The sequence below is a fragment of the Bos javanicus genome, chromosome 10, assembly GCF_032452875.1.
Source record: "Bos javanicus breed banteng chromosome 10, ARS-OSU_banteng_1.0, whole genome shotgun sequence".
Lineage (NCBI taxonomy): Eukaryota > Metazoa > Chordata > Mammalia > Artiodactyla > Bovidae > Bos > Bos javanicus.
The window spans coordinates 80,803,165-80,829,537 of record NC_083877.1 but is presented as its reverse complement, the minus strand read 5'-3'; the positions used below and the strand labels follow the sequence as shown (position 1 = coordinate 80,829,537).

General features: G+C 51.9%; 1 protein-coding gene across 1 annotated transcript in view; it reads right to left on the bottom strand.

Annotated features, from left to right (window-relative positions):
• Positions 1 to 2,117: 2,117 nt before the first annotated feature.
• Positions 2,118 to 26,373, bottom strand: part of PLEKHD1 (pleckstrin homology and coiled-coil domain containing D1) — a 32,741-nt gene continuing 8,485 nt past the window's right edge. Inside the window, exons 2-13 of the mRNA XM_061429243.1 lie at positions 19,159 to 19,252; positions 18,746 to 18,835; positions 18,451 to 18,527; positions 17,521 to 17,612; positions 16,257 to 16,309; positions 9,644 to 9,738; positions 7,809 to 7,902; positions 6,165 to 6,343; positions 5,547 to 5,679; positions 5,006 to 5,150; positions 4,563 to 4,712; positions 2,118 to 4,255 (exon numbers count right to left, since the gene is read on the bottom strand). Coding sequence (XP_061285227.1) covers positions 4,086 to 4,255; positions 4,563 to 4,712; positions 5,006 to 5,150; positions 5,547 to 5,679; positions 6,165 to 6,343; positions 7,809 to 7,902; positions 9,644 to 9,738; positions 16,257 to 16,309; positions 17,521 to 17,612; positions 18,451 to 18,527; positions 18,746 to 18,835; positions 19,159 to 19,252 — 1,372 coding nt within the window. The 3' untranslated portion in view covers positions 2,118 to 4,085. The remainder of the gene's footprint in view (positions 4,256 to 4,562; positions 4,713 to 5,005; positions 5,151 to 5,546; positions 5,680 to 6,164; positions 6,344 to 7,808; positions 7,903 to 9,643; positions 9,739 to 16,256; positions 16,310 to 17,520; positions 17,613 to 18,450; positions 18,528 to 18,745; positions 18,836 to 19,158; positions 19,253 to 26,373) is intronic.

Genomic DNA, 26,373 nt, shown 5'->3' with positions numbered 1-26,373 from the left:
CATGAATACTGGAGTGGGTAGCTACCAGGGAAGCCTGTTAATCAGCTATACCCTAGTACAAAATGTTTTTGGTGTTACAAAAAATAAAAATCAAGAGGCCTGGTGTGCTGCAATTCATGGGGTCACAGAGTCGGACACGACTGAGCGACTGGACTGAACTGAACTGACTGAAGAAAGAAAGAAAAGAAAATTCAGCTGACAGTCCTTGTTACAAAGTGACGACCTGGACTTCATGGCAGGAACAAAGATTTTTGTTACTTATTAAGAAGCTGTGAAAGTGCTGCACTCAATATGCCAGCAAATTTGGAAAACTCAGCAGTGGCCACAGGACTGGAAAAGGTCAGTGTTCATTCCAATCCCAAAGAAAGGCAATGCTAAAGAATGCGCAAACTACCGCACAATTGCACTCATCTCACACGCTAGTAAAGTAATGCTCAAAATTCTCCAAGCCAGGCTTCAGCAATACATGAACCGTGAACTTCCTGATGTTCAAGCTGGTTTTAGAAAAGGCAGAGGAACCAGAGATCAAATTGCGAACATCCGCTGGATCATGGAAAAAGCAAGAGAGTTCCAGAAAAGCATCTATTTCTGCTTTATTGACTATGCCAAAGCCTTTGACTGTGTGGATCACAATCAACTGTGGAAAATTCTGAAAGAGATAGGAATACCAGACCACCTGATCTGCCTCTTGAGAAATTTGTATGCAGGTCAGGAAGCAACAGTTAGAACTGGACATGGAACAACAGACTGGTTCCAAATAGGAAAGGGAGTTCGTCAAGGCTGTGTACTGTCACCCTGCTTATTTAACTTATATGCAGAGTTCTTCATGAGAAACGCTGGGCTGGAAGAAGCACAAGCTGGAATCAAGATTGCCGGGAGAAATATCAATAACCTCAGATATGCAGATGACACCACTCTTATGGCAGAAAGTGAAGAGGAACTAAAAAGCCTCTTGATGAAAGTGAAAGTGGAGAGTGAAAAAGTTGGCTTAAAGCTCAACATTCCGAAAACGAAGATCATGGCATCGGTCCCATCACTTCATGGGAAATAGATGGGGAAACAGTGGACACAGTGTCAGTCTTTATTTTTCTGGGCTCCAAAATCACTGCAGATGGTGACTGCAGCCATGAAATTAAAAGACGCTTACTCCTTGGAAGGAAAGTTATGACCAACCTAGATAGCATATTCAAAAGCAAAGACATTACTTTGCCAACAAAGGTTCGTCTAGTCAAGGCTATGGTTTTTCCTGTGGTCATGTATGGATGTGAGAGTTGGACTGTGAAGGCTGAGCGCCGAAGAATTGATGCTTTTGAACTGTGGTGTTGGAGAAGACTCTTGAGAGTCCCTTGGACTGCAAGGAGATCCAACCAGTCCATTCTGAAGGAGATCAGCCGTGGGATTTCTTTGGAAGGAATGATGCTAAAGCTGAAACTCCAGTACTTTGGCCACCTCATGCGAAGAATTGACTCATTGGAAAAGACTCTGATGCTGGGAGGGATTGGGGGCAGGAGGAGAAGGGGACGACAGAGGATGAGATGGCTGGATGGCATCAATGACTCGATGGACGTGAGTCTGAGTGAACTCCGGGAGTTGGTGATGGACAGGGAGGCCTGGCGTGCTGCGATTCATGGGGTCGCAAAGAGTAGGACACGACTGAGCGACTGATCTGATCTGATCTGATCTGAAGAAGCCACTCCCTGGAGGTGCAACCTTCCTCCTAAGTAGGGACTGCTGCTGCTGCTGCTGCTAAGTCCCTTAAGTCGTGTCCGACTCTGTGCGACCCCATAGACGGCAGCCCACCAGGCTCCCCCATCCCTGGGATTCTCCACGCAAGAACACTGGAGTGGGTTGCCATTTCCTTCTCCAGTGCATGAAAGTGAAAAGTGAAAGTGAAGTCGCTCAGTCGTGTCCGACTCTTAGCGACCCCATGGACTGCAGCCCACCAGGCTCCCCCATCCATGGGATTTTCCAGGTAAGAGTACTGGAGTAGGGTGCCATTGCCTTCTCCATAAGTAGGGACACGTGGGTTTAAATGGCCACAAGCTGCCAGTTCCATAATTCCACATTCAGCCTGCAGGGGGCAACATCTCTCTAGCAATTACCACAATGCGAGTGACTGCAGGAAACGCTTTTAATTGACCAAGGAATTAGGGTTTTGTTTTTGTAAAAAAAAAAAAAAATCAGATCAATATATTTCCAGTAAGTAATTTTTACCCCTACATATTGTCACATAGAGATGTTACTCTCTTTCTATATACAGTGCTAGGTACAGAGTAAGTTTTTAACAAATAAATACTTGTGGATTGATCAGTTGTTTGAAGAAAACCCAAACTTGCCTGAGGCATGGAAAGTACAGAGTGAGCAAGGAGGAAAGAAATTAGAGGTTGGTGAATATGCATGAAAAAGCACTTTCTTCTCTGGTTAATAGTTTGCCCAGGCAGGGAAGTGCATTTGAAAAATCTCTCTCCAAGAGCAAACCATTATTAATTTGGAGTCTTTAAAAACAAAGAATAAAATAGTAATCTCGGTTGATAAATCGTCCTCATTTCAAAGTCCATCTCGCATACGTGATGGATCAATGGGTTCCAGGTTTATGCAGGTTCCTACATGTTTAAAGCTTTACATGGAGACTCAGGCCTTTCAGATGCGTTGACTCTGAAACTCTTGCAGCTCTTGCACCTAGGCTTGGAAGAGACTGGTTGAAGCCCGCCTACCACGGAGAAGGGACCATTAAGGTTCGTTTCTCCGGCAGCCCTGACCGCAGAGCAGGGCAGCCCTCCTGGCCTTGGCTGGCCTAGCAGTAGACACGCCCGTGTTTTGAGTCAGTAACATTCCTTTCCCCACAAAGCAGGCCACAGGCCCCTGCCCTGCAGCCATTTGTCCACCTCTCCAACAGCTCCATTTTCCGAACATCAGAGGATCAGCACCTTCAATACCACCAGCATCCCTGAGCACCCTGACCCATGGGGACTGCTTTTGGGGAGAGGCTAACAGACTCAGGCAGTTTGGGACAAAAGGCCCTGCCAGAGAGGATGCCGGGCAGATGGTCTGTCCATGAATGAGGGACACGCAGTTCTCAGCGCCCCCCTGGAGGGCAGTGTCTCCCACAAAAGCTGCAGACGGATGTTCCAGCTTCACCCCTGATGACACTGGGCCAACCAATGGCTGCAAGCCTTCTTACAGGCCCAAACCCCATCTTCCAGGGTTCGCAGTGGCAGTTGCATGGGGTAAAGCTTCTGCAGGGAGGAGGCAAGGTGATCCGAGTGGGGGCAGCTGAGAGGGAGACCTCCGGGACCCCGCTGACCAGCTGGACCACGGCGGCCAAGGGAGCCGCCTCCCCGCCTGACTGGGAGTGGATGTTGCAGGAGCCCGGCTGCCTTCCTCCACTCCCTGACTTGCTTCCTGTCCTCTGGGGTAGACTTCAGCATGGCTGTTGGCCGCAGCTCCGGCCCAGGGCCCTCAGGACACATATGTGAGGGATTTGGGGGTGGGGGGGGTAGTCAAGTCTTCCTCGAGGGTGCTGAGGCTGCAGATGGGGGAGCTCACCTGAGGAGGGGAGTGAGCGAGCAGCCCCATAGCCAGGGCCCCCCAGGAAAGGGTCCCGTGGAGACTGTGGCGGGCCACCAGCCCAGAAGCGCATCGGGCCCCTTTCTTCTCTCCCCCACAGTGTGGTCGACAGAAGGGGCCTTGACAGAGGGTTTCAAAAGCCAAAGGAGGGCTGGGAAACCCTGGGGAAGCCAGGGTCAAGGAGGGTGGCAGAGTCACAGAGAGGTACAGGGCGCTTGACAGAGGGTCGTGGGCCCTGCCCACCCCATTCCCCTAGTCAGAAAAGTCTCTCCACACAATCAGGCCCCTCTTTCACTTTACCAGGCAGCACCCAGCTTGAGCCTGCACAGGCCTGGCCTGGACGCAAGGGTAGGATCTGGGGTGAGGGGGACGGGGTGGCACTCCTGTCCTCTGAGGGTGAGGCTGCCCACCCCCAGGTGGAGCTCTGGCAGAGAGGAACTGGGTGGAGTTAGGCCTCCCCCTGCCACGCCTCTGCCCCCAGTGAGGAAGGCCTTGGGGGGCCAGGGGAGGGGTGCCCATCACTTTCCCCCTCTGGGAAGCACAGAGGGGGCTCCAGGCTGCGTGGCCATGATGTGGTAGATGGACTCTCGGAAGCGCTGGTCCCTGCTGAGCCGCTTGGCTACCTCCTTCAGCTCCTCCATATTGTTGGCTTCCAGCTGGGAGGTCATAAAGGACTGGGACGGCTTCACTGGGGAGATGGTGGCCCCAGGGGCCTGGCCGTGAACAGCCTTCCCGCCACTGGGACACAGCCCTGTCCCCAACCCCGAGCCCGGCCCCACCCCACCCCCCTGCTCCCCATCCTCCTCATGCTGGTCCATGGGCTCCTGTGATCCTGGGGGAAGCCTAAGGCTGGGGCCACAAGGGCTCAGGCCACACTGTCTGACTTCAGGGCTGGGTCAGCCTCCCCACCTCCCCGCCCTGCCTTCTTCCTGCCCATTGTCACTGACAGCCCGTGAGCATCCCGCCCACTGGTGCCCAGGGGCTGCCACACCTACCGTCGTTCCAGGAGGTGCTGGACCGGCGCCGGTGGAAGCGGCAGCTCTTGATGCGGCGAGTGGCCGCCTTGTGGATGTACACCGAGTTCTTCATGATGACCGGCATCTTGGCCTCCAGCTCCGCATTCCGGATACACTCTTCAAAGAACCCTGCAGCCACAGTTCCACTGCAACCTCCCTTCCCGGCTGCCCCTCCCCTTCCCAGGATCCTGGTGGGCTCCAGAGGGAAATACCCCGACCCCATCCTTTGGAAGATCAGAGTCACCTGCTGAAGGGGGAAGAAACACAGCCTTCCCTACCCCCGCCCCAGATCCAAGAGCCAAAGGCAGCCACGCCAAGAGCACGCCCGAAGGCAGGGCGTCTGGAGCAGAAACTCCATCCACGCTGGCCTGGACCGCCATGCAGAGCTCTGGGGCTGGGCTGGTACCGAGGGCAGGGCTTACTCTTCAGGTGGCTCACGTCAGCCCGCATCCTCTCCTCCTTCTCCTTGTTCCGCACCTTGGAGTTGAGCCCTTGTTCCAGGCTTCGCAAGGCCCCTTCCGCCTCCCGCAGACGCCTCTCCAGGTCCATGCGGACCTTCACCTCAGCCTGAGGGCAGGGGCGAGGAGAGGGAAGTGGGTCCTGGGGCAGGGGAGGGGGGGCAGCTGCCAGTCCCCAGGGAGCCTTCTCTGATCACCCCTGGCTCAAGTGGGCTTTCTTGCCTCCAGACTTGGATGGAAGCTACCGCGTTCTGCTTGGTGTCTTATGCCCTCCATCCGATGGCCCGGACTTGGCCCCTGCACTGGGCAGGTGTCTATAATGATGCCGCACAATGTGCGGCAGGCTTTGCCTCAGGGTGGCTGCACTGCCCACGCCTGGCTGGTCAGATTGGCAGGGATAATTCAGGAAGTTGCCTGATGAGGGCAGGGACGTGAGGGAAGTAAGACTCCAGGGGAGGGGAGGGCCCCCCACCCCGAGCACCAAACGCTCCCAGTGACCCAGCACCTTGAGCTCACGCTCAGCCTGCTGCTTCTCCACCGTCAGCTCCTGCAGCGAGTTTTGCAGTGCCTGGGACTGGCTGGAGTAGAACTCCCGCTCCTCCTCCAGGGCCCTGGAGCGCTCTTCATTCTCCTTCATCCTGCCCCCCCGGGGAGAGGCGCTCACTCAGGGCCCCACTTGCCAATGGGGCATCCGGTAAGAGGGTGGCTCCTGTGCAGGGAGCTGGCTAGAGAAACCCAGAGACCCTGCTTGGTGAGCCCCAGAGCTGGGCTGGGTCCTGTCCCCCCACCCCGATGGTAATGGGAGTGACGTGGTCAGTGCAAGGAATCCTGGGTTCAGGTCTTGCTAGTTCTGTGAGCTCAGGAAGGTCCTCCAAGTCTCAGACTTCTCATCAGTAAAAAGCAGCTGGGAGGACCTGTTCAGCCTGTCTATCAGACAGTCCTAATGACTCACATCATTTCAAGTTAGCTTAGGATAGTGAAGGATTGCTTCCCACTTGCCTGGTGGGGAACCTGAGACCTAGGCAAAAGGGAGTGATCCATCAGATCAAGGCCAACTGGAACCCAAGGGCCCAGGTTCAAGGAAAGCTACCCCCGTGGGCTCAGGCCTTCAGGGCTCCCTCACCGCTTCTCCGCCAGGAGCTTCTCCTCCAAGAGCTGCTGCATCTTCTCCTCAATCTGCCTCAGGTTGCTATGGAGACCTCCGCTGGGAGGCGGCTGCTCGCTCTGATTGGCCAGCGTCTGCAGCTGGTTCTCATTCTCCTCCAGCATCTCTAGGGTTTTCTTCTTCTCTATGGAGAGCTCCTGGCATGAGGAAGGAGAGGAAGTGAAGCAGCCTAGGTCAGGTTCTCTGCCTTCACCTGCCTTTCAGTTCTGGCCAGTGAGGCCCTCCTTACTTAATCCTCTGAGGGACACTTGAAATGTCTTCATTCATCCCTTGAGGGAAAAGGTCAACTAGAGTCTCCCTCCTCCCACTGAGGCAAGGCTACTCCTCCATTGAGGGAGTCAGGGAAAAGCCCAGCATGGCTTCCAGGGGACACGGCACCTACTACAATGGGGACCCAAGGCCCAAGGGCGCCACGAGGTTGTGGGTGCTTGTTCCTCCAGGGACAAGTGAGGGAGGGTGTTGGGCTCATGCAAAAAACACCTAATAGGAACCAGCCCAAGAGCAGACTTAGACATGCTCCCCACTTATCAGACGGGGATCTTGTACTACTCAGAAACTCTGGAGTTGAAACTACCCATGAGAACCACCTCCTGTGATGTGGGACAGGGAAAGATGAACACATGAAAGACGCCCCTAACAAAGCCCCATCGATCAAGGGAGAATAGAAACCTCGCAGTCTACAAGTCTTGAATTTTGTAACCATCACGGATGCCCCACAACATGCCAGGCTCACTCGAGGCACTGGACTTGGAGGGACCTTAAGACACAATCTAGTGATGCCCACCATTGGAAAACACAACCTCACGTGTTAGGCGCTTTCACAGACGCACTAAGTGCTGTGGGCCCAGAGCTCAGAGCAAATCCCTCCCCTAGAACAGTCAGGGAGGCTTGACTAAGGTGATACTCGGGCTGAGTCTCAGAAGGATGAGAGCGTTCTCCAGGCAGAGAAGAGGGTGGAGCACAGTCTGGGCAGAAGGAACAGTGTGGGCAAGGATGGGGAGGATGAAAGGCATGGCTTCCTGGGGGCACGTGTGGTCAGTGGTCTGAAGTTGGGGTTGGGATATCATGGTGCTGGGAGGGGCAGCAGGGGGAGAGGGGACAGGAGGGGAGCAGAGGCTGGGATGGGAGTGGGCACTTGGCTGTGCTAAAGTGTTTGCACTCTTTCCTTTGCACATGCCACCTCCTCCTCCCTCACAACTTCTGGGGAATCAAATGGATTTTCCCTCCTGCTCAATGTCACCCCGGAGCAGCTAAGTGAATGAGTCACAGGAAGGAAGCGGTGGGTCACCCTGCCCCCCTCCCTAACCAATCCTCCATCTGGTGTAAAAATATAAGCACTGAAGATGGTGGATTTCTTAAGGCCATAGTCACCATAAAGGCAAACTTGAATTTGCCCTTCTGGGTCCTGCTTTGGGCCTCCTGTGTTGGCTGGAGTTCCCAATGGTCCACAGAGATGAGACCCTTTAGATCAGCACCCCTTCAGGCCCTGTTTTCCTTGCAGATAACTGTCTAGAGAAACACTGTTGGAAAAAAACTGCATCATGTGGCCCAACCGACCACCCTGCCTCCTTCCAGGCAACCAGCCCGCCAGGGGCCCCTCACCTCCAGTGTCTTCTGTAAGGACTCTGTGAAGTGTCTTAGCTCCTTTTTCTCTTGCTCCACGCCCTTGAGGCATCTTGCAGTCAGCTCAAGCTCCCTGTGGGGACAGAAGGCAGGGTATGGCAGTGCCCACCCCTCCCAGCCCCGTTGTGGCTTCCACCACACCTCTCTGTATGGCTCAGAGGGCTCTCTGAAGGCATACAGCAGCTGTAGGGGCCCTGAGCTGAATGAAGGAGATTCTGGCCAAGTGAGGCTGAAGTCACCTGCTCCAGGTACACAGGAATCTGTCAGAGTAAATCCAAGGCCACCCCAAGGGCAGAGAGGAGAGCTGGAGAAATGAAAGCCTCACTCCCTGTCTTCCCAGGACAGCTCTTGCTAGAACCTACTCACCTTGACATGGGATGTGGCTGAGGCCCTTCTCTGGGGTAACAAACTCCTTGCTGCTATTTTAATAAGCCTGGGTCCCCTTCCCCTTGCTTGGGATGTTTTTCCTTTCTGCCCAGTTTTCAAACTCCTACCACCCCTCAAGGCCCAGCTCAATCTAACCTGTTGAAGCCCACAGGGATCACACATATATCTTAATTCCTATAACACAGGGAGTCTGTGCTACGCCTCTGAGCACCTGTTTGCACATTATGGGGAGTATTGTTGATATTTCCTGGGTGTGAGTCTGGTTTTCCCAACCAGATCCTCAAGGGAGGAGACTTATCTTCCACTCCAGGATCTGGCACAATTATGGAAGTATTACTTCCAGGTACTTCCAGAATTAGCTGGCTATTAGCTGGTGAGTTTCTCTGAGCTTCTTCTGCCCCAAAATACATGTCCAGTGACTTTCTTTTATAAGGGTGTTACAAGAAAAATATCCTTCTGGGTTATCACTGATAATCAGTAGTGGTGATGGTGGTGGTGGTGATGGTGGTGACTACAACCAAACCCACCTACAGTACCCAGAGCGGTTGTCTCCAAGTTCATGGGTCGACTGCATCAGAATGACCCGGAAAACTTTTTAAAATATAGATTTCTGGGTTCTACTTTCAGCAGATTCTATTAGTAATCCTCTTGTGTGTGCTGTTTCCTTGCTCAGTTGTGTCTGACTCCTTGCGACCCCATGAACTTAGTCCACAAGGCTCCTCTGTCCTTGGGATTTTTTCAGGCAAGAATACTGGAGTGGGTTGCCATTTGCTCCTCCAGGGGATCTTCCCGACCCAGGGATCGAACCTGTGTCTCCTATGTCTCCTGCATTGCAGGCAGATTCTTTACCTGCCGAACCATGGGGGAAGCCCTAATAATCCTCTTAGATGATTATAATGTACAATTGGGTTTGCAAACCATACACAGTTAAAAAAAAAAAAAATCCCAAGGGACAGGCATCATTAGCCAGAACGTGAAGAGACTGTGCAGAAAAGACAGGGAATGTTGGGTCGGGTCTTGGCCAGGGGCCCCTCCAGACCAGCCTGTCCTGTCTACCCTGGGGTAAGGGCGGTGTGACGCAGCAGGAGGGGCTCACTGCCGGTGGGGAGGGGTAAGGGCGGTGTGACGCAGCAGGAGGGGCTCGCTGCCGGTGGGGATGTCTGCTTGCACCTGCCCATGCCTCACACTCCCCTGGGCAGAAGTGACCCCTTGGTGTGGGGTCTATGGCTTTTTCTAGGCCCCTCAAGGCCTGGAGCTTTGGGGGGCCTAGAAAAAGGACGCTGGACGGGTCCAAACTAAGTCACTGACCAGTGAGGATCTCCTGGGGGGAGGCCTCACCAGCCTGGCGGGACACACAGGTCCTACACGTCCTAGCCTGGGCGCACCCTCCTCTCCCTACCCCCGCCCCACCAGGGCACCACAGCCACCTCTTGATCTGTTCCTGCTCCATCCTCAGCTCCTGTACCACCTCCTCAAACTGCTGCTTCTCGGCCTCCAGCACCTGGTTCAGGCGCTCAAGAGCCTGGAGAGAATCAGAGAGGAAGAAAAGAGTCAGAGACAGCAAAGCAGCCATGGGGTCAGGAACCCCCGCTCTAACCCAGAGGACACCCTGGGATTCAGTACAATCGGTACCAGACTTAGAATTAAGCCCTGAGGAGTCCTGATCCCACTCAGTGATACACAGTCTCAGTGAAACCAAGATCTGTGATGCGCTGGGCTCATTTACAACACCCTTCACAAAAGAATATATATACAGACATATAATTGAATCACTTCTGTTGTATGCCCAACACTAAAACAACATTGTAAATCAACTATACTTCAATAAAAATGTTAACAATCAACAAACAAAATGAAACAGGTATGGGGAGGGAGGAGGGTTCAGGATGGGGAGCACATGTATACCTGTGATGGATTCATTTTGCTATTTGGCAAAACTAATACAATTATGTAAAGTTTAAAAATAAAATTAAAAATCAAAAAAAAAAAAAAAAAGAAACAAAAACACACTTAGCATGCTGAGGGCAGGGTTTAGAAATTATCCCAACATTAGTTCTTACGGCTGGCGTGCATGCATCCTAGGTCATGTCAGACCTCTCTGTAACCTGCCAGGCTCCTCTGTCCCCGGGATTCTCCAGGCAAGAGTCCTGGAGTGGGTTGCCATACCCTCCTCCAGGGAATCTTCCCCACCCAGGGATTGAACTGGTGTCTCTTAGCCTCCTGTATTGGCAGGTGGGCTCTTTACCACTGGCATCACCCGGGAAGCCCTCTTATGACTGGATGTTTGGTAAAAAATCTGCTAATGCAGGAGATATAAGATACATGGGTTCAATCGCTGGGTTGGGAAGCTCCCCTGGAGAAGGAAATGGCAACCCATTCCAGTATTCTTGCCTGGAAAATCCCATGGACAGAGGAGCCTTGTGGGCTACAGTCCATGGGGTTGCAAAGAATTGGACACAGCTGAGCATCTGAGCATTCTACAACAGACTACGATAATTTTAGATGTCCGCTCTGCTGGGCAGCTCCAGTCACTCGCACCTAAGGTGTGTTGGCTGACCCCCAAGCCCTGGAGTGAAATGTGTGGGTGTACGTTTCCATTCAAGATCTCTGGAGTGGCATTTGTTAGAAGTGACTAAGAAAAGCCATTCTCAACCCCAAAGTCACAGAATAAAGACTTTTTCTCAAGGCATCCAGGAAACAATGAGCATTGGTGGCAGCTTCCCCTGGACTCACCCCCAAGGGAACAGGTGAGGCAGAAAGCCCAGGACTAGCTGACCCAGGGAACCGGACCAGCTCCTTCAAATCTGCTGGCAAGCACAAGTGTTTTCCCAGCAAGCAGGTGCTCCCCCAGGGGACCTGTATTCCTGGGGTTCAGTAACAGGTAGTATTGGTGGGTACACGTCAAGCCAAGGGTGGTTAGAAGCATTTTGTGACAACTGCTTTGTTCCTCCACATATTACTCTGTGGGAGAATATTATTTCTAGATGCACATTCTCTCTTATCTTCTAGTTCTGAATTACGCCCTCATTTTTCACCCAGAGGCTTTGTTCTCAAGGATAATGCAAACCCCGCCAGGGAAGTCGGTGGGGGGTGGGGCGCTGCCTATAGGGGGAAATTGCCCTTGGCCTTGAGGAGAATCAGAGAAGGAATAAAATCCAAGGAAAGGGAAGAGTCCGATTCCAAACCCTATGTCCTTCACCCCTAAGCTTTTTACCCAAAAAGTTGCTATTTTTTCCCCTTATAATTATTACTGGCATTTTAGGTGTGGCTCATAAGTGGTCATCCCTGGGGCTGCTCACAGGACTCTGATGTCCTCGTGGAACACTGCACGGCCACAGTCCACCTGTAAAAGTTGGTGGGGGCCTATGGGCCTGGCCGAGGCCAGTGGAACGTGAACAGAAGTGTGTCCCTCCGAGCAGATGCCTTTTACAGACAGGGCGTGACACGCTGTGTTCCCTTCCCTGCCACGTCAGCCAATGCTGCTGCTAACAGTGGAGCTTCCATGAGCCTGGGTTCCCCAAGCGAGGAGGCATGGAGCAGAGCCCCGGCTGAGCCATGTAGCTGAGTGAGAAATAGACCTTTGCCCTTCAATACCACTAATATTTTGGGGTTGTGTGTGATGGCAGTAGACACAGCCACATGCAGACATAATATAAATATATTTAAAATTTTATTCTTGTAGACCTCCCTCTTTTTAATCCAAGAAGAGTTCAGAGCTTCAAAAAGTTGGAAAGCCTCTGTTCTCATACATTCTCAGTAGCTGACATATGGTATTGTGAATGACGATAAACACTGATGTGGCCTCAGATTCGTATTTCCTCTCTCTGGTGGCCTCTACCTGCTGCGGCAGGGCTGTTACAGCCTGGAGGCATCCCTGGGCTTAGACCTGAGAAGTCACAAGGGCACTTGGCTCTTATGGGCACCTGGCTTTTGCTGCTTCAGAACAGATCAGATAGGACCTGACTGGAGGACACCCTCCCATGGTCTCAGCCTCTTGGCCTGGAGAGACCCCTTTTTCCAATACCTCAACTTGCAAATATTTCCCTTTACTTACTATTACTCTGTGGTATCTTTTTATAATTGAAAATGAGAGAAAATAAATTATTAAAACCCCATGGAAATGTCCATACACTGCTGATGGGAGTGTCAATAGGTACATATTTTTAAAAAGCAGTTTGGCCATATGCATCAGAAGGTCTAAAAGTTCTTGCCCTTTGAGTCAGTAATTCCACCTATAGGAATTTATCCTAGGGAAATAATTAGAAAAGTAGACCAAGATTTATATACAAAGATGTTCACTGTGGCATAATTTATAATAGTGAAAACAGCCTAGATGTCCAAAAGTAGAAGATGAATGAACATCACAATCAGTGCTTGGTCATTAAAATTGATATTTTCAAAAAATATTGAATGACATGGAAAATTGCTGAAGGTATAGTATTAATGAAGGTAAAATGAAAGATATCATGAAAAAGCCCATAAAACTGAGTATCTAATATGACCCTATTAGGTTTAAAATATATATAAGAATAATCTACAGGAACAAAGACAAAGAAAAAAGCTGAATTGACAGTAATTGTCTGTGGAGTTGTAGGGTTAAAGGTAAAACTTGTTTTCTTTTTCACGTTTTCTAAGTTTTCTACAAAAAGCATGATTTCTACCATTATGGGAGAAAGGTCTATATTAAAGAGCAAAAAGAAAGAGAATCTTCTTCCTGGATGCTGACTTCTTTCCCATCTTCCATTTCATCCAGATGATTCTTAAATGCTGTCCAAGTGTAGCCTAAGAATGCTGACTGGAGTGGCACACACAGTCTATAAGCCTGAAGCAGCTAGAAGCTCCTGTTCATGCAGCCCAAGACGGCACAAGTCTTTGAGGCCCCCTGCCACAGGCTGCGGTCAGCTAAGACCCACAGCAGTCTTCATCCACCACATCATGCGTCTGTCAGTGACTGTTGGACTTACTTAAGTTGCCAAAGTATGAGGTTGGAAAGAAGTCGGTAGAAAGCAGATTCCAGTTCCATGGAAAGAAGAGCTTTCAAATAATGGAACAATAACGCAAAGGACATCTCCTAAGCTGCCCGTGGCAGAATCATGATCAACATCCATCAGGGAGGTCACCTGAGAGTCTCACCTGAAAGGGAGAGGTCCTTTCCAGCTCCAAGAGTCTGAGTTCTGACTGGGAGCACTCCACAGGCAAGAACCCTGCCTGAAGGGTCCTGTGCATTTCTGATTTCCCGTGTGCCTGCCCACGTGCAAGGTTGAGCTCTCACAGTTCAATCAGAAGAGGGAAGGCAGGACAGCTGCCCTCCCCCAGGGGATAAGAGTGATGCGACCATGCCCAAAGGAGCCAGGGACACCTGAGGGACCTGTGCCCAAGGAAGGGCATTGTCTTCTGGAGAAAGGCAGAACATTGTTTTATTTTGTTTTGTCTGCACCACGCGGCAGGCGGAACTTCACGGACCAGGGATTGAACCCACGCCCTTTGCAATGAAAGCACAGAACCTTAACTACTGGACTACTGGGGAAGTCCTAAAGGCATTATCTTTTGATCTCAGGGCAGAAGAGCCCAGGACAGTGCCCTTTGAACTCTCAGCTCGTGCCCCTTGAGTTCCTGGCCCTTTCTACCACGTGGAGGATGTCAGAGCCACACGATCACACAGCGCCCGTCGGCCCAGACCTTACTGGTCCACAAAGCACCCCCTGCCTTCTGTTTCAATGAGCCCCACAGCAACCTGGGAGCCAGCCAGGTACAGCCATCACTCTTACTGGAGCAACACGGAGGCAAACGTGCCCACGGTCACACAGTTAGTGATAGACTGGTACCAGACCCTGCGTCTCCTCTGAAGCCAAACTACCTCCTAAAGATCAGAGAATCTTCAACTTATCACTGGGCCAGGGTACCACATGCCTTTCTAAGTGGCCCAAGCAAGGCATTCCCAGAGCATCTCTGTGACCTGGATGCAGATGGGAAAGGATACGGGGGCAGGTGGATCCATAATATAGATGAACAAGGCAAGGGAGGGAAACCCTGGACAGCATGACTCAGGGAGTTCTATTCTCCATCTAGAGCACACAGCTGCCCCAGAAATGTGAACTTGAACACCCTCCTCTCCCTCCTGCCAGCCCGGGGCAGCCTTCACCGGGGCACCAGCTGGACTCTAGTGAGTCTCACTCACATTTTGTACCTAAAACCCAGGAAATTCACAGCTGGCCGGCCTCCCTCCTTCAGCGTGCTAGGGCTTTAAGCGAGGCCTGTGAGCAGTGGGTCTCTGCTGGCCTCATTTCCTGGCTAAAGACCTAGATAGAGTGTCTAAATTTTCCTCGGGCTGACTGCTGCCCCAGATTTAGCCTCTCTGATGGATAAGTCTGTCTCCCCCTGCCAGTGGCTGTATCTGTCACTCCATCCCATCCCCTGGCTTCCTAAATTACCTGCCTTTAAGTTGCTGACAATCTACCCCGTCTCACTTCTCAAAATGTACAGAACAGTCAAAAGAAAATGCCCACACTCTAACACAGGAGGGACCCATTTGAGAGCCTGATCCTAGGGGCCACATGTAGCTGGGGGGAGAAGGCTCAATGCTGTCACCACGCCAATCCTCAAATCCATGCGATCCTAATAAAAATCCTCAGATTTCCTTCTCTGTTTGTTTGGTTGGTTGGGTTTTTGTAATTAACAAAATGACACTGAAGTCCAGCTGGAAGAAAAAAAATGGGTGAGAATATCTGATAACATTTCAGAAGAAGAAAAATGAGGGTGGACTGTCCTACTGGTTAAAAATCAAGATGCAATGTAAAATTATAAGAATTAAAAATATTAAGTCATTCCACAGCATTATCGAGCGCCCATCCTAGTTCAGGTACCCTGAAAGGCCCCATCAGTATTCAGGGTGCAACAGCGCCGTGAGGCTGCTTCTTTTTTTTTTTCCCTGTGATATGCTTCTTGACTGTCAAGTCTGTTCCCAAGCCCAGGGAGGGTGGTTGGGAAGGGCAAGAGGTTTGTGAGAATCAAGTCAGAGAAGCAGGCACTGAGCCCAGCCCTGAACTTTCCTGGGAGAGATAAGCAACAGGAACCAGGCAAAGAGAAATGGACTAAGTCGGGCCCTCCTTCTGTGGGTGTGCTGGGGCATGCCACTCTGCGGCTTGGACCTCAGGCAGTTCAACTGTAGGATGGACTCACAGTTAACGATTGTAATACTAACAAACACATATGTTCATTAAGCACGTACTCTGTGCTAAGCACTTTATATATCACATCTCACTTAATCCTCAAAACATACCTGATAAGATGGCTTCTATTATTATCTCCATTTTTCACTTAAGGCTATTAATGTTCAGAGAGGCGGAGTAACTTGCCCAAGGTCACACAGTCAGAAGCAGTGAAGGTCCAATCCAGACACAGGCAGCCTGGCTCCAAGTCAGCACTGATAACCACTACCCTACTCTGCCCTTCATGGCTCCTCAGAACAGGCAAGGCCCAGGGTTTCATGGAGATCCCAAATAGTGTGGATTTCAGCAGCCCTAGTCTTCAAACGAGGCAAGGGTCTCCTTCACCCCACAGGCTGCCTCCGGCCAATGCTTGGCCTCCTTAAAACTTGTCTGTTAACATTTAGAGGATGAAGGAACCTCTGATATCTTCCAACCCAGTCACCTTTATGGGGCCAGAAGTCCCTCTGGATGAAAAAGGCCACCTCATCCTCCTGTGAATATCAGTAGTGACAAGAAGCTCGTTGCCTCCTGACACAGCTTATAAAATTTCTGAATGGCTCTTTCTTTAGAAAGTGAACACCTACTCTTTTGACTTTCCTCCCTGGGGACTGGTAAGGAGAAACACACTTCTTGTCAAAAAGCAACAGCAAGTCCCAAGCACTGTCATCTCAGCGGCTTCCCTGCTCTGCCCATCTGATTTCCCAGCAGGTTGTCTAGGAACCCGTCTCCCCTACACCCTTCCCTAATGCTAGGAACATGGGTCAGCGCACAGCGGCTGTGAAAGGGCCCACAGAGCGGGAGGCGGTGGGGAGTGGCCTCAACGTGCCCCTACCTCTCTCTGCTCCCTCTGAAGGCAGAGTTCTTCGGTCTCTTCCATCAGTTTGTCTGCCAAAGCAAGCATACACACTCTCACAAGATGCTCACTGTAGATCCAGTCCTGAGGGGTCACTGCCTCAGGGGTCACGCCTCCATTGCCCCCAGCTCCTTCCAAGGATGAGGTTGGCACTGCTGGCCCCAAGGCCAGCCGGGGTTGGCCACTGAGGGGCCAGGAGGGGCCAGCTCCTGGGGCTGCAAACTCTGTGCTGACCTGATCTGCTACCCTCCTCTCCTGGCAATGACCCCGCGTTGTACATTCACAAGAAAATGACATCTCATCTTTGAAGCTCAAGTGCGTCTCTGCACCCCCATTGTGCTGTTAACCTTTGCACTGATGTCTGGCTAGTGAAGTAAGGCAGGTCCTGGGAGCAGAGGGTGTCTAGAGCAGGCAGAGGGGAGTCAGTGCTCTGGTCCCCACATGTTTAAGGAGGCAGTAAGGGAGAGGGTCGCAGGCAAAGGACCAACCTCCCAGACTTACTGTCTTCTTACAGAGCATGCCTACCAGCTAATCTCATTGGAAAAGACCCTGATGCTGGGAAGAATTGAGGGTAGGAAGAGAAGGGGGCAACAGAGGATGAGATGGTTGCATGGCATCACCTACTCAATGGACATGAGTTTGAGCAAACTCCAGGAGACAATCAAGTACAGGGAAGACTGGCGTGCTGCAGTCCATGGCATGCTGCTGCCCACGAGGTCTCAAAGCGTCAGACCCAACTTAACAATTGGACAACAACCACTAGCCAATCAGGGGCACATGGGCCTAGAACCTTAAAGAGGGTTGGGGGTGAGAACTGGGGTCTGGGGGCAACATCCTCTCCATTTGTGGGGCCCTTGCTGCACACCAGACACAGGTGTTTCTAGGCATTTCCACCACCTCTAAAAGTTGGGGGCTAATTTTGTCTCTAGTTTAAGGGTGAGGAAACTGAGGCTTAAGATGAGCTGCCTAAAGATCCACACAGCTGATGGATAAATGACAAAGCTGGGTGCAGAGCTCAGGCTCCTAACCACTAGGCTCTCCTGCCTCCTGTCATGCCAACCCAGAGGACTCGTATCATGCCATATAGCCCCCCAGGCTCTGGGCTGGTCTCCGGCTCCTTGGAGCCTACTAAACCCCTACCCAAGACACGCTCCCTCAGTCCTGCGCCAAACCCTGGGCTGCAGCCCCTGGCCCTGAAATGCTATCACCAGAGAGCCTGTTTGCAGCCCATCCCTCAGCCAACCTAAATACTCCTGCTTCTCCTTGGCCAACTGCAGCCCCTGGGCCTCCAGGCTCTTGATCATGGCTTCTCCCAGCTGGGCATTCTTCCAAGTCCTGGGGAGGGAGGGCAGATGGAACAGGAGAGAAGAGGAAGACACACACAACTGTTAAAACAGAAGGCTGGAGGAGAAAGAGAACGTGCAGAGTGTCCTCGTCATCCTTTCTCCCCAGAATCCCAGCCGCACCCACCCTGGGCCCCGTGACTCTGGGCGTGCCACCAGCATCGATCCACTACAGTCCCCAGAGGCTGGCCCAGGCTGCAAAGTGGGCCACCAGAGGCTGGGCCAATAGCACTTTGGGAGCAGGAAAGAGATTGCTTCCTGGGCTGCTTTCTAGACCGCTGAACGCCCACCACCTGCCACAAGGCCTGGCCCAGGGCACCACTCAGAATCATCTGTGGAACCAAAAGCACAGCCCACCACAAATAGGCAGGGGCTGAGACAGGGGTCTGTGTGCAAATGGGCTGTGTTGGGCTGGAGGTTTCTGTACCTGGGCAAACCACTGGTCTGTGCTAGGATAACTTAGGGCCTGGGGAGATGGGATGGGTGTCAGGAGGCTGCCAACTTCTCAATAGTGACACTGGATTTGCTCCCGAGAGTAGGAAACAAATGGTGTCTACGTATGCCACCTGTGACTCTAAACAAGCAAAGCTCACTTTGCTCGAATCTTATTTAGAAGACTCCCCAAAGATTCTCTAAATCTGGTCCATCTCCACTCCCCACACAAACCAGCTCCCCCCAGCCCTGTGCTTCCCACCCTGCCCTCTCCCAGGGTGTCTCCATGCCCACCAGGACCCCAGTCTAGAGGCAGGGAGGTCAGGGTTGGCTTAGCCCACACTCTTTCCCCTTCCAGACCGTCAGGCTGCCCCCGCTTCCTGCCCAGGTGCACTTACACCTTCCCAGACTCCTGCAGCATCTCCAGCCACTGGGTCTGCTCAAACTCCGACTCCGCGGCCAGCAAGATGGTCCCCTGCCAGGAAGAGAAGACACAGGTGTGCCTGAGAGGAGCCACTCCAGGAGCCACCACTCGGCCTCTGCAGGCCTGCTCCATGCTCTCACCCATGTCCCCAAGTCACTGACACTCTTCTCAGGCAAGCCCACTGGAGGGGATGCCCCCAGGGAGCCTGGGGTCCCAGGGAATCTGCTCTGTTTCTGCGGAGCCCAGGCCAAGCGGAGAGCCTTACTCACGTGGAAATCCTGGTGGGAGATTTTCATGGCGTAGGGCATGCTGGGCTCTTCCTTGGCCTCCACCAGGCAGCCGCCCAGAGGGATGACACCCTGAGAAAGAACCAGGACAGTGGCCCCCATTCCCCACCCAGCCCAGGTCACCAAAGGCCTCTGGGAGCCTCAGCCAATATCCAGGTGTTGCTAAAGGCTTGAGGCTAGAAGCCAGACCAGAACTCTCCCAGAGGGACACAGGAGGGACACAGCCTGGGAGGGGGCCAGGGTGGCTTGTGCGCCCTCCCCGCCCTCCGCCCCACGACAAAGACTCTCTGTGGGACCTGAGCAAGACACCGGAGAGCACCCTCCCCTCAGAGGATACCGTCCCCTGTTGTTCCCACTGGGCCCTCCCGACTGTGCCCTGGGGAAAGGCCCCTCACCTTGGGATGGATATTGAAGTATTTATTGGTTTCAAAGCTCTTTTTTTCGCTCTCAGAGTAGTAAAGAAGGAAGCTCTCTTTGATGATGCAAAACCTATAGTGGGTGGTGGGGAGGAGGGGCAAACAGGAGGGAAGGGGTGAGGTTTCTCGGGATGACAAGAGCACCCTTGGGGCATCTGTGCTCACGTGGGGAGCCCACGAGGACACTGTGCAGACTCATCTTTGCCAACTCACGTGCCACATCCAGGCAAAGTCCTCAGCTGGCCAGCCCCCCACCAACAGACAGCCCACCCTCACGCCAGTGGACGAGCGGAAGTGGGAGGCCCACAGGCAGCCTCCACAGCTGGCTCCTCCAGCCGCTGAGCCGCCCCCTTTGGCACAGGGGGGTATCTGTGGTCCTTCCCCTCAGGTACCTTCAGCCCTGTGAGTCTACCCCAGGAGGGGCAGGAGAAGGGCTGGAGGACCCACAGTTCCAAAGTGGGTCTTTTGACAAGTGGTCTTGAAGACTGGCAATCAAATGGCGTGTGGGTACCAGGCTGGTGAGGCCAGGCCTGCAGCCTACATGTGACACCTGCATTGCCTTTGGTCTTGGATGTTCCAAGGCCTCCTTTCTGGGCCCTGGGGCTAACTTAGGGCTTCCCTGGTGGCTCAGACAGTGAGGAATCCACCTCCAATGCAGGAGATGTGGGTTCGATCCCTGGGGTCAGGAAAATCTCCTGGGGAATGGAATGGCTACCCACTCCAGTATTCTCACCTGGAGAATCCCATGGACAGAGGAGCCTGGCGGGCTACAGTCCATGGGGTCGCAAAGAGTCAGACAGGACTGAGTGACGAACACTTTCACTTTGGGATCTCTAGGCCCTTGGTGCTTTCTGACTTTGATGCCCACAGGCGGAGCTCTTGCATCCACCCAGGGGACTCTCACAGGACTGATGACTAGATAAGACACCAGGAGAAGATCCAGCTGGACCTGAGAGCCCAGAGTGATAGCTCCATCCTCCTGGGGCAGCTGCTAATGCTGCTGTTGGAGCCATGGGACTAGGGGGAGCTAGAAACACCGCTCAGATGGGCTCATGACGGCCAACAGCATGACTTTCCCCTGCTCTGAGTTCAGTGACATCACACCGGTAGCTGATATCAGTCAGAGTGGGAATATTTACACCATGGAAATCATCAAATGCTACAAAACATCAAGGGCTCCACCCCACCCCACCCCCAAGAGAGCAAGTGGTTAAACATTCACCGGGACACCCCTGGTTGGACCCACCCTCTTGGGAGGGACTCGAAAAGGGGCTGGTGAATCTCTGAAGGTGCCACCAGCCACGGGGACGCTCCCGAGGCCACAGCTACAGTGGGAGGGTCGTTGTGATTGCCGACAGCTGCTGTCTCACCTCCCCCAGGAAAGGAGCTCAGCTCTGTCCTTTGCTGTGCACCCCACCCCACCCATGCTCTTTATTTGCATGGACCCTCTCGGCCCACCCAGACACTGAGGACAGCTGTGGACCTCAGAGGTGACTTCCTGCTAAAGCCGATTCACCCCGCCGCCAACCCCACCCTCCAGTGGAGGAAGAACACACGAATACCACTGTCTGCAGAACAGCAGGCACGTTCTGGGCCCCCCAGCACCTGACCCCTGCCCATTTTCTCAGCCTTCCTGCCACTTCTGCCCTTTAGCCCCTTGGCCCCACGAACACTAAGCTCGCTGCCTCCCGCCTCACTCTGTCTTGCACGATCCTGAGAAAGAGACCACACAGTTTTCCCAGGAATGCCCACCCTCTCTCTCTTCACCTGGCTGAAACTGTCTCACTGTTGGTGACCAGACCAGCTCCTGTATGTGCTGACCTGCCATGCACTTGGCACTTAGCACCACTGCCGCACCCTGGGTGCTCACTCTTGTCTGGAGGACCTGTCATGGTCCTTCGGCCCCGTGGGACAAGAGAGATGTCCCCTGACAGTTTCAAAGGAAATTCATAGAGTAGATAAGAACACAGACCTGTCATTTCTCAGCCTGGGGTCGGGGGGGAAGGGGGAGGGGCTAGACCAAGTAAGCTTGCCTCTCTGAGCCTCAGTTTATTCACTTGTAGAATGGGAGTGATAACATGGACCTCATCTGGTTATTGTGAGGATCAGATGAGACTGTGCTCATCACTCTGCCAATTTGAAGAACAGCCAGGACTGGACTGAGTGGCACATCTCCACAGTCCTGTCACCCACAGGAAAATGGGAGGCAGGGGACACAGGACCGCCTCTTAGGGACCTTCTCCTCCCCTTTCAGTGGTTACTGAAATACTGCTATGGAATGAACTGTATTCCCCCAGATTTATAAGTTGAAGCCCTAACCTCCAATGTGACCATATCTGGAGACAGGGTCTTATTTTTTTTTAAGATTTTTCTTTGATGTGGACCATTTTTAAAGTTTCTATTGAATTTGCTACAATATTGCTTCTGTTTTATGTTTTGGTTTTTTGGTCCCAAGGCATGTGGGATCCTAGCTCTCCCATCCCAACCAGGGATCAAATCTGCAGCCCCTGCATTGGAAGGTGGACTCTTAACCACAGGACTACCAAGGCAGTCCCTGGAAGTAGTCTTTAGATAGTAGTTAAGGTTACATGAGGTCAAGAAGTGGGGCCACAATCCGATCCTATTAAGATGAAGCATTTGCTCTCCCACTTGGCCCCTTTAGAACACAGTGAGAAGGCAGCCATCGACAAGCCAGGAAGAGAGTCCTTCCCAGAAAGAACCTGCTTACGTCAGCACCTGATCTCAGACTTTCAGCCTCCTAGGAAAATAAATTTCTGTTGCTGAGCAGAGGGTTTAACAGTGTAACAGACTGTTTATTCAAGCTATGGTATTTGCCTGAGCTGACCAAGATAAATACTTCCTTGCCTTTGTGACACTTCTAGAGACTCCTCCTCACTCAGAGCAAAGCACTGTGCCGGGGATTCGGTGAGGGTGGCAGACAGATGGTCACTAGACACACGGGCAGGGAGAGAACAGGGCTCTGGAGGCAAACAATCCATATCCCTCAAGCCACAGCCTCCAGCAGGCTCCCAGCCTTGCAGGGTCTTCCCTTCAAAGCTCCTCTACAAAATGAGGCTTCGAGTACCTGTCTCCTGGGGCTGCTCTGAAGAAACGTTCATTGGTTCAATAAATAATCGCTGCACTCCCACCTGTGCCAGGCAATGTTCTGAGTGTCGGGGACAGAGATGTGGACAAGAGAGACACAAATCCCTGTTCCCATAGAGCTTATACTTGAGTGTGTGTAGTGGGGAGGCAGACAGTAACTAAGTTAGAAAGAAAGACTTGCAAAGTACCAGATGTTGATAAATGCTATAGAGGAAAATAAACCAGGGGAATTGATGGGGTGAGGGGTGGGTGGGCGAGGTTTTGATATTAAACAAAGTGGTCAAGGAGAGCCTGAAGGCATTATCTGTGGAAAGGTAAGTGTTCCAGGCAGAGGAGCCGTAGGTGCAAAGGCCCTGGAATGGGAAGTGTGCCTGGTTCTGGAAGGAACTGCAATGTGGCTGCAGCAGAAGGAACCAGGTAGAAAGCAGATTGTGTAAGGCCCTGTTGGCTACTCTAATAGCATTAATGATAAAGTTAATGTTTATTTAGCACTTACCCCAAGCAATATGTTATTGCAAGTAGTTACCTCTGTTAATACATTTAACACTCACTATTATCCGACAATTGGAGAAGGCAATGGCACCCCACTCCAGTAGTCTTGCCTGGAAAATTCCATGGACTGAGGAGCCTTGGTAGGCTGCAGTCCATGGGATCTCGAAGAGTCGGACACAACTGAGCGACTTCACTTTCACTTTTCACTTTCATGCGTTGGAGAAGGAAATGGCAACCCACTCCAGTGTCTATGGGGTCGCACAGAGTCGGACACAACTGAAGCGACTTAGCAGTAGCAGCAGCATTATCCAATAAGGGCTTCCCTGGTGGCTCAGACAGTAAAGAATCTGCCAGAAATGCGGGAGACTTGGGTTCAGTCCTTGGGTGGAGAAGATCCCTTGGAGAAGGAAACGGCAACCCACTCCAGTATTCTTGCCTGGAGATTTCTGTGGACAGAGGAGCCTGGCAGGCTACAGTCCATGGGGTTGCAAAGAGTTGTTAATGACTGAGCGACTAACACTTTTATTATCCTATGAGGCAGGTGTCTACATTTTCTATGGGCAGAAATGAAGCAGAAAGGTGACATGACCTGCTGAAAATCAGACTGCTAGTTGATAGAGGCTGATTTTTCCTCTGAGTAGGAGGGACAGGCACTGGAGGGTTCTGAGGGGAGTGATGCAATCCAATTTGCACGGCAGAAGGCTCAGTCCAGCTGCTGGGCTGAGGACAGACTGTTGCTGGAGGGCTAGGGGGTCATGCATGGGATCCCTTCGGGGCTGGGGCCACAGGAGGGACAGGAAAGGACCCAGGGGATGAAGGCATGAAAAGTCCTCCACACCCGTCTGCCACGTAGGATGTCACGGCCCTCCTCTCTGTGCCCACTGAGAGGCAGGGGAAGACGGATGTCCAGGGCATGCTTTGTTCCAGACTTCAGCAGAGCTAGGGGCTCCCATGGCTACAGGGGTCATGAAGGGTCACGTGTCATGCATGCCAAGCCTTGGTCTGGCTGCAGCTGCTCTTGTGGTGGGGATGGGAATCAAGGGAAGGGAGCTGGCATGGACCTGGAGGAGGAGGGTGACTCCCTGGCTGGCAAGGAGGAGGATCGCCCAACAAAGGGTACATCTGGCAAGGTCACTTCGAGGACCCAAAGGGCTGGCTTTGCTTGTAACCCTGTCTCAGTGCCTGCCCGCTGCTCCAGCCGATGACTCTCAGCTGCTCTGCAGCGGGTGGGGGCCCAAGGTCAGAGTGCCCTGCACAGAAGGATGCTTCCTCTTCCTGCCCCTTCCTCCAACATCCCCTTACTCCTGGGGTTCTCATTCTGACCACAAGCCAGGGGCTGCCTCCTTCTGAGTCCTGCCGAGTTGGGCTCACTGAATAAGGGCTGGAGATAGACACTGGTTGTTTAGCTGTTCTCATGTGCTGCTTTCCATGCTGGATGTGAAAGAAAAAATGAAAGTGTTAGTTGGTCAATTGTGTCCGACTCTGCGACCCCATAGACTGTAGCCCACCAGGCTCCACTGTCCATGGAATTCTCCAGGCAAGAATACTGGAGTGGGTTGCCATTACCTTCTCTAGGGGATCTTCCTGACCCAGATATTGAACCCGGTCTCTGGCATTGCAGGCAGATTCTTTACTGTCTGAGCCACCAGGAAAGCCCTAGGTATCAGTATTTGATCCATGTAATAATCCTGGAAGGTAGGGCTTTTTGTTCCCATTTTACAGATGAGGAAACTGAGGCTAAGAGATGAAGCTACACATGCAAGGTCATATAGCCAGGGTAGAGGTAGACCTGGGACTGGAAACACAGACAACAGCCTCTGTTCCTACTCCCATACCACACTGCCTCAGAAGCTGCTTTGGCCTTTGGGCCATCACCTGGGCAGGAAACAGATGGGCCAAAGGCAGTAGGTTTCAAGGCTGGGGTAGACAAGCATCAGAACTCTGCCACTTACCAGCTGTGTGACCAGGGCAAGTCCTCTGATCTCTCTAGGGCTCTGGTCCCCCAGGGGAACTTGAAAACACCAATAGTACATATATCTCTTAGGGTTGTTGGGATAACGAAAAGAGTTGTTCACATAAAGTCTTTGAACATTGTGTGACACATGGTAAATGTTCCCTAAACATTTACTTTTATTACTACTAATAATATTTATTATTATTAGGTTCAGTGTCTGCCACTGCCTCCCCTGACCTCCTTTCCCATTTGTGCTCAAAAAACTACTGGCAAGAGCTCTTGGCTTCAGCCCAGCTGGCCAACTCACTGTCCTCCAAATACACAGCCCTTTCCTGCACCCGCCCCTCCCTCCTGTCCAAAGCTCACCCTTCTACCCAGGCCAACGTCAGTCCTGGGCAAAGCTTGGTCTCCAGTCCTAGCCCCTGGGGTCTCCCTGTCTAGTCCTAAGCTTCAGTGAAGCCCAGAGCATGTACATGAGTAAAGGGTCTGTGTCTGCCCTGGCTGCGTCTTCTCTCTGGTCTTAAAGAATTTCACTTCTAGATGAAGGAAAATTTACCAGGTACCAAGATGCTCACTTTTCTAAGTGTTTTATTGACATTATCTGATTTAATCTCTCACGACAACTCTGAGAGTTGGGGCTGTATTTCCACTTCACTGATTCAGCAGCTAGTAAGGGGCAGACCGGGAATTCAGTTTGCCGGCTTGTTACCAGACCAGGTTCGTCAGCCCGACGTGCAGCAAGCCAAATGCTGAGACGCCGAGGTTTGCAGCAGAGAAGGAGCATGTGTGTGGCGGCCAGTAGCTCATGTTATGTGTATACTAACACCACGTTGGAAGTTAAAACCTACTGAGAAAAAATTATGCAACTTGGCTCCAACAAGTGTCACCCGAAGAACCTGGATTCTTAGGAAATATCTTCTTGTGGATCCTGTAAGGAACTAGGTCTATATCTGAGGGATTACTTAAACTGTCTTTTTTTTTTAAGATTTTCTTTCTTGATATGGAACCATTTTTAAAGTCTTTTATTTGCTACAATATTGCTTCTGGTTTTTTCATGTTTTGGTGTTTTGGCCCCAGGGTTTGTGGGACCTAACTCCCCAACCAGGGTTTGAACCCTCACCCCCTACAGTGGCAGGCAAAGTCCTAAACACTGGAAGACTAGGGAAGTCCCCTAGACTGTCATTCTCCTGTGAGCTGGCTAGGATTTATACTCCTTCTTGGTAAAACCCTGTACTTGCTCTTTGCCACGTATCCTTAAGCCCCAAACTCTAATTCATATGATGATTATTCAACATAAAGACTAAAGCGCCTGCCTTCAAAAGAGGAAAAAAACCCAGATCCTAAACATGGTCCCATGTTTGCAATCAAACGCAAAACAATTCCATTCCTCTAATTCTCCAAAGGCTTTCCACCCTTATCAGCAGAATGTGGTCCTCTTCTGCCAAAGCTGAGGAACTGAATCAAGAGATAGGGGAGGACTGAAAGCATGAGCCATGGGCTGAAAAATCCGTAACAGAAACTGGTGACTAACACAAATTCTTGAGCTTGTCTTAACAGACCACCAGATAAGGGAAGAGCTTGTTTAAAAGCCCTCTGCTTGTTACACAACAAACTGGCTGAAACTGGGAGGACCCAACACATCT